Raw genomic sequence first — 12,248 nt, forward strand, 5'->3', positions numbered from 1 at the left:
TTTTTTAGATTAACGTGAGTGTCCGGGCCAGCTTGCGCGCACCACGACTAATCCCACGGGCCCTGAAGTTAACGACCATGAAAGCCTCCAGTAGCCATCATATGAGCAACCAAGGATTCGAACCTGAAACCACAGAGGGAACAAACCCCTTGATCCCAAGTTTTTACCACACTTGACCACCACCTAGATGGTTTATAATCATGTATTAAATGGCCTAAAGGTGGTGGTGGGTATAGAACTGCGGCTCCTGTATCGCGGCTGAACCCGGCTAAGTTTTTTTTATTTGTTTTATTGCCCCCTTTTCTTTTATTTTTTTGGATATTTTTTTAATTTATAGTTTTTATGAAATTTTATTTTTTAGTTAATATTAAAATTAATTTTCATAATTTTTATTATATAATAATAAAAAATTAATTTTACTTCATAAAATTCATAAGTTAAGGTGTAAGTTTAGTTGATTGACTAAATATTAACTAAAAAGTTAAATAAAAAATTTTCTAACTTAAAAAATTATACCTAATTTTAATTTTTTTTTGTAATTTTATTATTTAATGTAGGGTTTTTATTGAATTTTATTTTTTAATATTGAATTGATAATAAATTGAATTTTTTTATATTTTTTATTATATAATAATACAAAAAATTAATTTGAAATAATGAATTTTATAACCTGCATTATTGATAGGTGTGTGAAATATTAATGAAATAGCTCGAACGAGATCACTGATGATAAAACTAGTCTATTTTATAAAAAATCATTTCAGCATACTTGGTTTTTTACCAAATTTTCTCCTATTTGTTTTCATGCCAAATCAGCAATTACATGTCACTAAAAGCCAATTTGATTAAAAAATATATGCATTCAATAGACAATAGAAGAACCAGTTCAACTCTAAACCATTTCTATATATAGCTTCATATCCAAAAAATAGATTTTCAATTCAATGGCGATGAGAAAAAGTTTTTGCTAAACCTCATAAATATAAATCCTTAATTTTAAAATCTAACCATCTCTTACATAGTTTTTAGTTGCGGTATCAGTGATAAAATAAATAAAAATAATTGAGGTAGAGAAATCATGTTTTTTTTGTACTTTTTTATTTAAAAGAATATAAAAATTCATTCCAAAAATATTATAAATATAAATTTATTTTATATCTATCTATACATGTTTTAATATCTTTTACTAGATGTCATGTACATGCAATGTCACGGGCTTGTGGCATTTTTATGCGTTGTCGAGAGTTCGTGGAAAAATAAAAATAAAATTACATAAAGAAAAATGGTTATAAGATACGAAAAATGGTTATAAGATACAATGTTTTTAAGGAAAAAACTACAAAACGAAATTTTTAACCAACTTAATATTAAAAAAATAAAATTAACTAGGAAAATTTTAGAAAAAATCATAACCAAAAAAATAAAATAAAAAAATAATTTAGAGAAACACTACAACAATCTATAATGTTTCTATAATGTTTCATAATTAAATTTATAGTTGCAATTCTCAAATAGCTCGATATTAAAAATAATAAAATTGATAAAGATGATTTTAAAAAAAATCATAACAAAAAAAATCATATAGGGAAATCCATAGTGTTTTTTTTTTTAAAAAATATAAAGCTAAATTCTCAACCAATTTAATATAAAAAAAATCAATAAAGATAATTTTTTAAAAAAATTATAAAAAAGAAAAAAAAACATTTGGGGAAACACAGTAGCAATCCATAGTGTTTTTTTTAAAAAAAAACTATAAAGCTATATTTTTAACCAACTTCATATTAAAAAAATAAAATCAACAAAAGCAATTCTTACAAAAAACAAAAGAAGAAGAAGAAGACACTTTAAAAAACATATAGAGAAAGTTAAAGCTAAATTATCAACCAACTCAATATTTTTTAAAAAAATAACAAAGATAATTTAGGAAACAAATATATGGAGAAATACTGTAGTAAAACAAAAATCATGTAAAAAAATATTGTAACAATTCATAGTGTTTAAAAAAAAACTATAAAATATAATTCTCAATTAGCTTAATATGAGAAAAACTAAAATCAACAAAGATCATTTTGAAAAAAAAATCATAAAAAAATCATGTATGTAAACATTATAGTAATTCATGATATTTTAAAGAAAAAACTATAGAAATAAATTTTCAATCAGTTCACTATTAAATTTTTTTGATAAAGATAATTTTAAAAAAATAATAACAAAAAAAGAAAGAAGAGGGAGACAATCTTGGAAAAAAATGAAAAAAAAACATTTAAAACAAAAAAAAATATATAGAGAAAGCTACAGTACTTTCCTTACGTGTTTTAGAATATTATTAATTTTGAAATCAGATATATAGAAAAATATTATAGTAAAACAAAAACCATGAAGGGAAATATTGTCATAATTCAACGTGTTAAAAAAACTATGAAGAAAATTCTTAACCAACTCAATATGAAAAAAATTAAAATCTACAAAGATTATTTAAAAAAAAAAATCACAAAAAATTATACAGATAAACATTGTAGCAATGCATAATCTTTTAAAGAAAAAAACTATAAAACTAAATTCTTAATTATTTCAATATTAAAAAAATTAATAAAAATAATTTGAAAAAACATAATAACAAAAAAAAATACTAAAATAAAAAAAAGAAGACATAATAACAAAAAAAATACTAAAATAAAAAAAAGAAGAAGAAAATCTTGGGGAAAAAAAACATGTAAAACCAAAACAAAGGGAAAAAAACAAAAAAAATATGAGGAAAAAAAAACAAAATACCAAAAAACAAAAAAAACAAAAAAATAAAAAGAAAACTACAGTAATTTTCTTATGCATTTTAAAGTATTAGTTAATATTTTTTGTTTTCTAAAAATTTGTGTTAACAATGAGAAACTTATTAAAAAATATATTATAAAATTCATCCAATTAGTTGAATTTTTTTAATAAAACCAAAATATTTATTCACGAATCATGAGCTAATCCTATTGTTTTCTCGAGCTTTGGGCCAATTTGAAGCCAGACTTCAATGTTCAAATCCTAACTGAGCCCAGAACAAAAGCCACCAGCACAAGCCCTCAATCTCCAGCACCTTGCAGCCGACAAAGGAGGCAAAATTCTCAGCTTCCCGCCTCCCAAATGCAAGAAAAAGAAACCCTTTTGTGAGAAACCCTGAGATTTTCATCGTCAAAGAAAAGGGAAAAAAAATGGTGAAATCCAAGAAGACAGAAGCCAGCAATTCTAACAGAGAGAACCCGGATGTGTTAGAGAGAAAAAGATTGAAAAAACTTGCCATAACCAGCAACATAGTATCAGACGCACAAGTCAAGGCTCCATATTCATTGAACCCATCAAAAACTGTTGCAAAACACCATGGTAAAGATATTATTAGGAAATCTCAAAGAAAGAACAGGTTTTTGTTTTCATTTCCTGGTCTTCTTGCTCCTATTAATGGAGGTGGCAAGATTGGCGAGCTCAAAGACTTGTCCTCTAAAAACCCTGTTCTTTACCTCGATTTTCCTCAGGTTCTTAAAAACACTTCTGGGTTTTGTTTTTTTTTGTGCTTCCATTTATGGGTCATTGTGATTTTGGTTTTTGTTGGTGGTGGAATGGGGTTTGTGAATGAATAACATGTTGTTTGTGTTTTTGTTTTGCAGGGACAGATGAAGCTGTTTGGGACTATTTTGCATCCAAAGAATAGATATTTGACATTGCAATTCTCTAGGAGTGGAAAGAATGTTATGTGTGAGGATTATTTTGATCACATGGTATGTTTCTTTCTGTCTTCTTTTAACTTAGCTAACCTGTTGTTTGTTTGCAAACTTTACTCATTGTCTTGTAAGTGTGATAAGTAATTTGTCCATTTGGTGATGAGCCCAGATTATATTTTCTGAGGCATGGTGGATTGGAACGAAAGAAGAGAACCCGGAAGAATTGAAACTTGATTTTCCCAATGAACTGTTTGAGGTTGTTTCTTTTTATTTATGTCTGTCCTTTTTTTCTTTTTTGTTATATTTTTGAAAGAAAGGGTTATGGAAGATATACTTGGTAATCTATTTTTTCTTATTTGATTGTTGGTTTCAGGGAAAAGGTGTTGAATGTGATTTTAAAGGTGGGGCAGGAGCAGGATCTGTCAATAAACAAGTAGTTCAGAAGAGTGATGGAACCAAATATGTAAAAGAAGAGTCTTCTGAAACTGAGCTTGATGATGATTTATCGGATATTAACAATGATTTTAAAGATTTGAAGGAAACTACCCCAATTCGGCAATCTGCAAGAACTTCTGGGAAAAAATTCAAGTAATGGCTTTGCTTTTGCTTAATACATACACACACTGCTTAGATTGTGTAAAGATGATGGTAGTTGCTGGATTTTCTCATTGTTCTAAATACTGAGTTTGTTTGTTTATATTGCATTATTGAGTACGATTGCTGTTTCTCAATGAAGCAATTGTCTGGATTCTTATTGATGGATATTTCATTTTCCTTTTGTGATCTTGTTAAACAAAGGCTAATCTTGATTACCTCTCTAGAAGGGAAAAATAAAATAAAAATCATCTTGCAGAGTTCCGTATAGCAACGGTCACTGATTGTCCTAAGTAGCAATATCAATTTTCCCTAATGATAAATTGGTGCAGTTTCTGTGACACATTTGTTTTCCATTTCTTAGCTATCTGCTGTTCAAGTTTCTATTTCAGTAAATCTCCAATTAACCTTGTATTTTAGGAATATGGTAGTGAAATCTTCAGCCTATTGCTGAATCAGGTTTACTGAAGTTTCCTCGGGAGATGATTCTGCTGAAAGAAGTCCTGATGCCTTGGGGGTGGAGGAGGAGGAGGAGGAAAAGAAAGTAAGCAGAATGCTTGATATTTTATTAAGAAATCATAAGGTTGATACTTTGATAGTTTCATGTAATTTGATCAGTCAGCATGGCATTCCATATGCTTCTGCTATTGCAAGCTTTCAGTTTTACATTTTTTGTCTAATTTCTTTGCTTCTGCTGCTTCAGTAGGAATTTTTTTTTTTTTATTGGTCTTTCATTTACTTGTTGAAGCATTCCTTACTGATCATTTGATTCCCTGATCTATCTTCCATTTCCCAGGTGAAAACTAACATGTCCTCTGGTATAACTCTTGACATTGAAAGTGAAAGTTCTAGAGAAGGGAATCATCTTTCTGAGCAAATTCAAGCATCTATAACCAAATCTAAAAAGCTTTCTGAGTCTGTTGCTTCAGTGACGATACCTAAGGAAAACTCGAATAATAGTCATGGTTCACTTGTTCAGCCAACCATATCCACGTTGTTCAAGAAAGTGCAGGAAAAGAAGAAAGTGGTGGAAAAGGTTAGGTTGGACAACTTTGAGGCTAATAGCTGTCTAGTCAGAACTTGTTGAGAGGCTATAATCTATAGTATTTTGCTACCATATAGGTGCGACATGCTAGAGTTTAGAGTTGTATGAATGCACTTATCTAGGTAGACTTAACCCTTTTCAATAAGGTATAAGGTCTATATAAAGCAACAGCAGCAGTTTTATCATTTCCGGGTGTGCCGTCTTATGGGTAGAGCATACATGGAGCACATGTATGCTATTTATGCATGGCACTATGCATACATGCAAATCTGTGTGTAAGATTTCTTGTTTGAATTTAAGCTTCGTGTTTATCTATTACTAGCAATCGTTAGAATAATATAAGGGACTAATATTTCAGAGGGAGTCATAACTGCTAAACCCTCCATCTAGCCTTATCCAATTGTATGCTTATTTCATATCAAATTTTCTCATTCATGTCCACTTTCCCCACAATTTTCATCACTGCTAACAATATCTTATTACTAGGATGAATTTGAATAAAACCAAGTCTGTTAAAAGTTTTTAACAAGAATTATTCCTTTTCATGACCAGGAGGCACCGAGAAATTCAAGGAAATCCTCATCATCAAAAGGTTTCTACCTTTCCTGTTTTCTTTTCTTGGTATGCAATATTGAAAGTTGAAGATTCAGAAGATATGTACTATTGGTATTCCTCAGATTCTGATCAGAAGTTGCAGAAAACTGATTTGAAAAGGAAGATCGATCTGGTGAGAGCTAGCTTTGAATTCTGATCTTCTTCACTCTCTTCTCCAATTTCAGTTTTGGATCTTCTTTTCCTTACATAGAACTGCTTGTCATGGAGCAATTCAGACTCAACTTGTGCAATGTATGCATTTCGTGTTGCAGGTTGAAGCACCTAGGAAAAGAGGAACAGTGACTGAAGGGAAAAAAGCTGGTTACTCTCTTGCTCTGATTGTTTAACAGTTTTACAATTACAAGTGTTGTCTTGATGAGGATTTTATTTTTGTTTTAAAAAACATATTTCAAAAAGGATTTACTGTGTTATTTTTTGAAGTTTCCTAGTCCATTTTGTATGTTGTGTGGATCAGTGCATCTAAAGATTTTACTGTTCATAATGCTTGGGAAAGGCACACATTGTTAGCCCTGTGAGTTTTTTGCAGCATTATGTTTTTTTAAAAGAAACCAATGAGTTTTCTCATGCAGACATGTGCATGTATGCACAAATGTCCTGTGCCTATAATGAAGGTTACTCAATTTAAAATATTTTACCCATGTTGACGTCTTGGTGATTCTTCATTCTAAGCTTTAGTATGTTTAGCCTAGGTTGATATTCCTAAATAATTAGGCAGCTTCAGCAAATTTATCTAACCATTGATTCGGATGTTATCATAGGGACGGGATCCAAGGCAAAGAAGAAAGTGAATGAGGTATGAATTGTTTTATATTTAAAAATGATTTCCTTGATTTGTGTAGAAGAAAACAAGAGAATGCTTCTGTTTTTATTTTTCCTATTCATTCAAGGATGAAAACCTTATGATTAGATTCCTCAACTCTCGGAAATGCCTCTATTAATTTGACAAATAGCCGGTAGGCATGTATCCATATGCTGAAAGGAAGTCTCAGTCCTAAAAGTGCTAGAGAATCAATTTCTTTCTTTCTTTGTTTTGTTTTCGTTTTTGTTTTTTTTTTGTTTTTTTGAAATAGGCATCCTTGTTTTATTATTTTTCACAATGGAATGAATCTTTATGAGTACTTACATGGAATTGTTCTGGGACTTCACTCTGTGATCGTTTTCCTTTTTCTTCACTTTTTTCTTCCAATTTTGGCAAACCTCAACCTGTTGGCTAATGCTCTAGAAGTTAATGCCTTCATTTAGAAAGCTCACTGTTCAGGGATCCTGTTTGAGGATCTATGTTTTCCTTTTCTTTGTATATTTGTGTTGACTAATGATTACAAAAACCATGCAGGTTGAAGATGATGACATTGAAGAATTCTCAAGCTCATCACAGGTGACATCCCATCAAGTTCATGTACTTTTATATTGTTTTGCAAACTTCAGAGTTCAAATTTATGTGACATGAAAATGTGCAGAAATTTGATGTTTCAATTACTGCAATCTTGTTAATTGAAGCAACATTGTCAGTAATATCCCTTGACACTTGTTGGTGAGTGCATTCTCGTATATGTTGGCATTTATAGATTTAAAACCAAGTTTGTTGTACTATGCATTTTCTCAGGGTACTGAAGAAAGTGATGAAGACTGGGAAGCCTGAGATTGTAACTCAACTTGAGTGGATGGAAATACCAAAGGAAACCTTGAACTTGCATATAGGCATTTGAACATCCAAAATTCTCGTCTGTAGGGAAGGCATGATGCAATATGTCTGGATAGTATTTCTTGGTTCTGTTCCAATGCAAATTTATTCATCCATTTCTGATGATGGCTTTGGAACTGGCAAACATAAGGTTCAAATCAATATTAGAAGAAGAATCAGTCGGTAAGCAGCTTTGCTCTGCCCATACGACGAGTCAAATTCAGGAACAAATTTCATGAATGAGGTTTTCTTCATTGTACGATTCAAAAGCCAGGGACTTCTCATTTTTTGATTTGCCAATTTCCTTAATTATACTATAGTCATTTGCAATGAGGGTAAGGACCCTGTGATTGGGGTTCGGTTGAGTTAAATTTGTTGTGTTCTATCGTTAGTCACTAACTCACTATTGCTAGTTGGCTCTTGAGACTACTGCTGATATTGCCTCTTCCGCGTCAATGTCCTTTTACAGATTTTATTAAGAAACCTCAATAAACTCGACAAATCTACTCAACATTGTTGCTGCTTTGCTGTAATGAATGGATTTTTTTCTTCCTCGTTTTAATGCGATTTAGGCAGCCATGTTGGGGATTGAGAATTAAGGATATGGATACATACATATTGAACAGAGGTGTTACTGATAAGGTGGAAAATGTTAATCTACAGATCACTTCAGTATTTTATAACACGGGAGGAAGAGGGAAAGCAGGAATAAAATACTGTGGAAGGATATTTAAATGTCCATTGATGCACCAACAAGCAAGTCCATGTATGAGGCTCTTATGACTAGGATCCCAAGAAGTTATCAATCCTGGTGTTGGTTGCCCTAGAGAAGAACCTCATACAAATTGGTGCTTTAACCCCTGCAAGAGCAAGTATCGAGCTCGGCAAAGTCCATATTCCATCCCCACAAATTAAACCAGAAGCTACAGCTGGTGCAAAAGCATCTGCCTTGGCCTTGTTTATCCTTCCCCAAACGTACAAAATCAAGCTTCCAACACACATATCAATGGCAAAATATGGCCCGATATAGAACGGTATAGCCATTGCCATTGGAAGTGGAATGAACTTTGCAAATTTCTTGCATTTCCGCTCCATTACATCCTTGAATATGTTGATCAGAATAGCTCCACAGAAGAAGATGTAACAAAGCTTAAGGCAATTCTTTGGTAGACTTGAGAAACCCTCTACCCCCAATATAGCCATGTTACGGTACACAACAGCAAAGGGAGCGGGATATTGACTGCCAGGAAGGCCGAGGTCATCAAAAGCCTTGTAGAAGAGCCAAAAGACGCATGGAGAGATTACACAACCCATTGCTGTGCCGATGACTTGACTGACAAACATGGATTTAGGTGAAGCCAGAGTTAGATAGCCTGTCTTGAAATCTTGCATCAGGTCTGAGGCTGTTGAGACAATGTTCATCATGACTCCACATGCTGCTAACCCTGCTAAAACTCCACCATGTGCGGCTCCAGCCCATGCCCCAATTGTGAAAATGGCAAGTTTTCCATATGTGGATGCGAGGGACCAATCCGTTAATCCACATCCGTAAGCATTACAGAAGGCTAAAGTTGGTGCAAAAGCATAGATGACCAATATGTAGTACCACTTCAGTTGGGGAAAGATGTGTGGAAGAGTAGCTGTAGAGACGGCAGCAATAACAACGTAACCTGCAACAGCAAACCATGCTGGGATTTGATCTTTTAGAAATAGTTGGGTGCGACGCTGGTCATCGTAGGAGGCCGTCAAGGTATTGGGAGGGGCACTTCCATCAACTGGAAGAGCCATTTTGGGGTCTTTGCCTTGGAGTTGAATATACAAGCCAATGAGGGTTCGGGTTAGTACCTTGCAGAAGTTGTACAGACCATCCCCTAGGATCATGGAAATGGATATAAATACCTGAAATCAGAATTTAAGCCTTACGGTAATTTCCATGAATGGTGAAAGTTTTCAAGAAGCAAGAAGCATATCAGAAAATGTGCATACCTTGTAACCTTGAAGACCACGTAAACTCTTAGGGCTAAGTTCTGCAGAATACCAATCATTCTTTCTAGTTTCTATCAGAGGCCACATTAGACCCCATGAAAGAATGCCTCCAAGCAAGACAGATGCATTAATAATGTATGGACAAATCATTCCTACTCCGACATATGTTGCTGAGAAATCGAAGAAAAACCTGTAGAAAAGACCATGACAAAGAATTAGCCAAAACATTCAAGAAAGTATATGGAAGCACAACGTACCTTGATAATGAAGACACTTTTTTCATGACCAGTACATGTTTCTTAATTCAAAACGAAGAATAAGGAAAGAAATCAAGAAATGTACGGACATGTTGTCATATGCTTTGAGTCCAAATGTAGGGAAGTTAGCAAATCCACAGTTGTCTTCAGCCTTGAAAAACCACTGGAAGAAACCCCATAAAAAGCTGAAGGAGAAGAACTTTCCGAGAGCTCTTACTTGTTTCCTACGAAAGTACAGAACAGACAAAATCAAGATGATACAATGTCCAAATTTTCATTTCATCTTCACAAAAACCAAGCAGTACAAGCTCAGTCAGTGCTCTTACTTAGCTAGCTTGGCTCCTTCAGGGGTGTGGAAGCTATTGATAAGATGAGCAGTAGCAGTTCCACTTGGATATATTAATTTGAAGTCTATGACCATTATCTGAAAACAATTGGGTTACGAGATTTGCAGATCAAGAATGGAAAAGGCAAACCAACAATTTGTTTCAAACATTTGTGCAATATTCATATTACAGATCAAGAAAGATAAGTCCTCGTTGCGTTAGTACCTTCCGTAAAGGCACCACCGAGAAGAGACCGAGAAAGCTAACAACAAAGAGAAAACCAATAATCCATCCCAAAGCTGGATCTTTGATATCTTTCGCGCTAGGTTGATCAGCTGATTCCTGGGCAATGCGTCCACTCATTCCGAACAGGTAACTTCCAAATCCTCCTATATGTATATTAAAGAATAGAATGATCAGGCTCTACCATGAAAGATAAAAGCATACAAATCAATGGTAGTATATCATAGTAACACCAAAATTGTTACCGCTAAAGGCGATGCCAGAGGAGGCCACAACACATGTCTGGATGACAGTGTTCTCTTGTCTGGTAAATGGTTGCTTCAAGAGGCCACAACTTTCCAGGAACCTTGTCCATGTCTTCACAAAGAAAAACCCCAAGAGGCCAGCAGAGACATTAAGTGAAGGAATAATTCCTGCTGTGAGGTTCAGCTTCATCACTATGAAGCTGAACAATACGCTCAGTATAAAGCTCACCCCAAAGGCCCTCCTTGTCAGCTGATTTCTCCATGATGGCACTCCCTGTTTTGCGAATATTCTCTCCACTGATTCCTCTCCTTCTTCCTCTCCTTCTAGTTTCTTGTATTTGTTGTTATCACCATCTGCAATTTCCATATCTAAACCATTCTCTACTTTCTCTTCCCTTCCGTTTTGATCCATTTTTCTTATCACTATGACTATGCCTTTTGTTTTCCACTACACGAACAACGCAGGATCTTGCCTTTTAAATTACAAGATTGGAAGATAAGTTAAACAAGTAATAATCACAGCAAGGTGAAAATTAAGGATTCTATGATAGACTATGAATATATTTGCATGGGGCCGAACGTATGATCCAAATGACAACTTATTAATTTATCATGCTGACCTCCTCTGGTCTTTGCTCCTGGGGCTTAGATGCCGTTAAGAAGACGGCGATATTTGTCTATTTTTTTAACTTCTTCTCATTTTCATAGGACAAACCTAGAGAAAAATAAGACAACGCTTGTACAAGCGATCACTTCAACTTATTTGTTCAGCTACGGAGATTGCTATAGGGTTCATCGCTAAACCTTTTATCGTCATTTATTTTTCTACTTATTTTCCCTGTTAGACAACTAAAGCTATGGTCTTGTTCTGAGACTGAGAACAACATAGCCGTTACAGACTGGCAGGCTGGACCATCTAGTATCATAATATAGCAACTCTTCAGAACCTGACCAGATTGAGTAAAATGCAGGATATTGCATACTGGTGCAAGACTATACTGACATTAACCAGAAACACAGCAGCTTTAAAGAATTGAACCCACGACAGCAGCTGTATTTGCAAAAACATAATAGCATCCACATAAGGCATCACCAGCAGAGATACGGGCAGAATAGTGTGTAATTCACTGTGCACCCAAAATCAGTGCAAGTGTAGAGGAGAATAGTATAATGATTATTTTGCCCTTCTTGAGAAACTTGTTTGCTTAGCTTTTGGGGACAATATTTAATTGTGTAGGGACCAATTAGTCATTGTAATATTTATTGAGGTCAAAGGAATCTTTTTTTTTTTTAATTGTACCGTTTAATGGCTAGAATACCTTTAAAATCAAAATAAATCTACCTCCAAATTCATCTTTTTGCTTAAAAATACATGGTCAATCTTCTTGGTTACCTCTTAAATCAGAATATTTTAAACTTGAATTTAAACGCTTATTGGTCTTTTCAACGTGGTCTTTTTGTAATTTTGGGTCCATACAGGGGCAACTTTATATTAAAAACAATAATAAAAGCACACTGAATTTAACTGGCTACCCCTATAATCAATTGGAAATTT

The 12,248-nt window shown here is 33.6% G+C and overlaps 2 protein-coding genes across 4 annotated transcripts; one reads left to right on the forward strand and one right to left on the reverse strand.

Annotated features, from left to right (window-relative positions):
- The first annotated feature begins 3,040 nt into the window (after positions 1 to 3,040).
- RHL1 (root hair initiation protein root hairless 1 (RHL1)) lies at positions 3,041 to 8,132 on the forward strand. 3 transcript variants are annotated; one of them, XM_011037081.1, is made up of 12 exons: positions 3,042 to 3,515; positions 3,648 to 3,758; positions 3,871 to 3,957; positions 4,075 to 4,289; positions 4,755 to 4,839; positions 5,092 to 5,331; positions 5,893 to 5,932; positions 6,018 to 6,067; positions 6,207 to 6,255; positions 6,714 to 6,748; positions 7,289 to 7,330; positions 7,559 to 8,132. In XM_011037081.1, exons 1-12 carry the CDS (start codon positions 3,198 to 3,200, stop codon positions 7,592 to 7,594), a joined length of 1,308 nt encoding a protein of 435 aa, XP_011035383.1. In that variant the 5' UTR covers positions 3,042 to 3,197; the 3' UTR covers positions 7,595 to 8,132. The 3 variants fall into 3 exon arrangements, 2 of the variants coding, with proteins under 2 accessions (XP_011035383.1, XP_011035384.1); XR_843741.1 differs by lacking the exon at positions 7,559 to 8,132 and having other exon boundaries at positions 3,041 to 3,515; positions 6,207 to 6,298; XM_011037082.1 differs by lacking the exon at positions 5,092 to 5,331 and having other exon boundaries at positions 3,043 to 3,515.
- A 119-nt stretch (positions 8,133 to 8,251) lies between these two features.
- LOC105133207 (probable metal-nicotianamine transporter YSL7) lies at positions 8,252 to 11,205 on the reverse strand. Its single transcript, XM_011037083.1, has 6 exons — positions 10,694 to 11,205; positions 10,431 to 10,594; positions 10,206 to 10,303; positions 9,969 to 10,103; positions 9,623 to 9,812; positions 8,252 to 9,535 (listed from the first exon to the last, which is right to left on the reverse strand). Exons 1-6 carry the CDS (start codon positions 11,103 to 11,105, stop codon positions 8,420 to 8,422), a joined length of 2,115 nt encoding a protein of 704 aa, XP_011035385.1. The 5' UTR covers positions 11,106 to 11,205; the 3' UTR covers positions 8,252 to 8,419.
- Positions 11,206 to 12,248: the final 1,043 nt, after the last annotated feature.

Source organism: Populus euphratica, unplaced genomic scaffold (genome assembly GCF_000495115.2).
Source record: "Populus euphratica unplaced genomic scaffold, PopEup_1.0 scaffold110.1, whole genome shotgun sequence".
Taxonomy (NCBI): Eukaryota; Viridiplantae; Streptophyta; class Magnoliopsida; order Malpighiales; family Salicaceae; genus Populus; species Populus euphratica.

Bases quoted from the DNA above. Each gene is read 5' to 3' on its own strand.
- RHL1 (XM_011037081.1), top strand. From the start codon at position 3,198: ATGGTGAAATCCAAGAAGACAGAAGCCAGCAATTCTAACAGAGAGAAC. The intron at 6,256-6,713 runs GTTACTCTCTTG...ATGTTATCATAG, and splicing joins GACTGAAGGGAAAAAAGCTG to GGACGGGATCCAAGGCAAAG. The intron at 7,331-7,558 runs GTGACATCCCAT...GCATTTTCTCAG, and splicing joins AATTCTCAAGCTCATCACAG to GGTACTGAAGAAAGTGATGA.
- LOC105133207 (XM_011037083.1), bottom strand. From the start codon at position 11,105: ATGGATCAAAACGGAAGGGAAGAGAAAGTAGAGAATGGTTTAGATATG. The intron at 10,104-10,205 runs GTAAGAGCACTG...GTACTTTCGTAG, and splicing joins GAAGGAGCCAAGCTAGCTAA to GAAACAAGTAAGAGCTCTCG. The intron at 9,536-9,622 runs GTATGCACATTT...TTCTGATTTCAG, and splicing joins GTGGTCTTCAAGGTTACAAG to GTATTTATATCCATTTCCAT.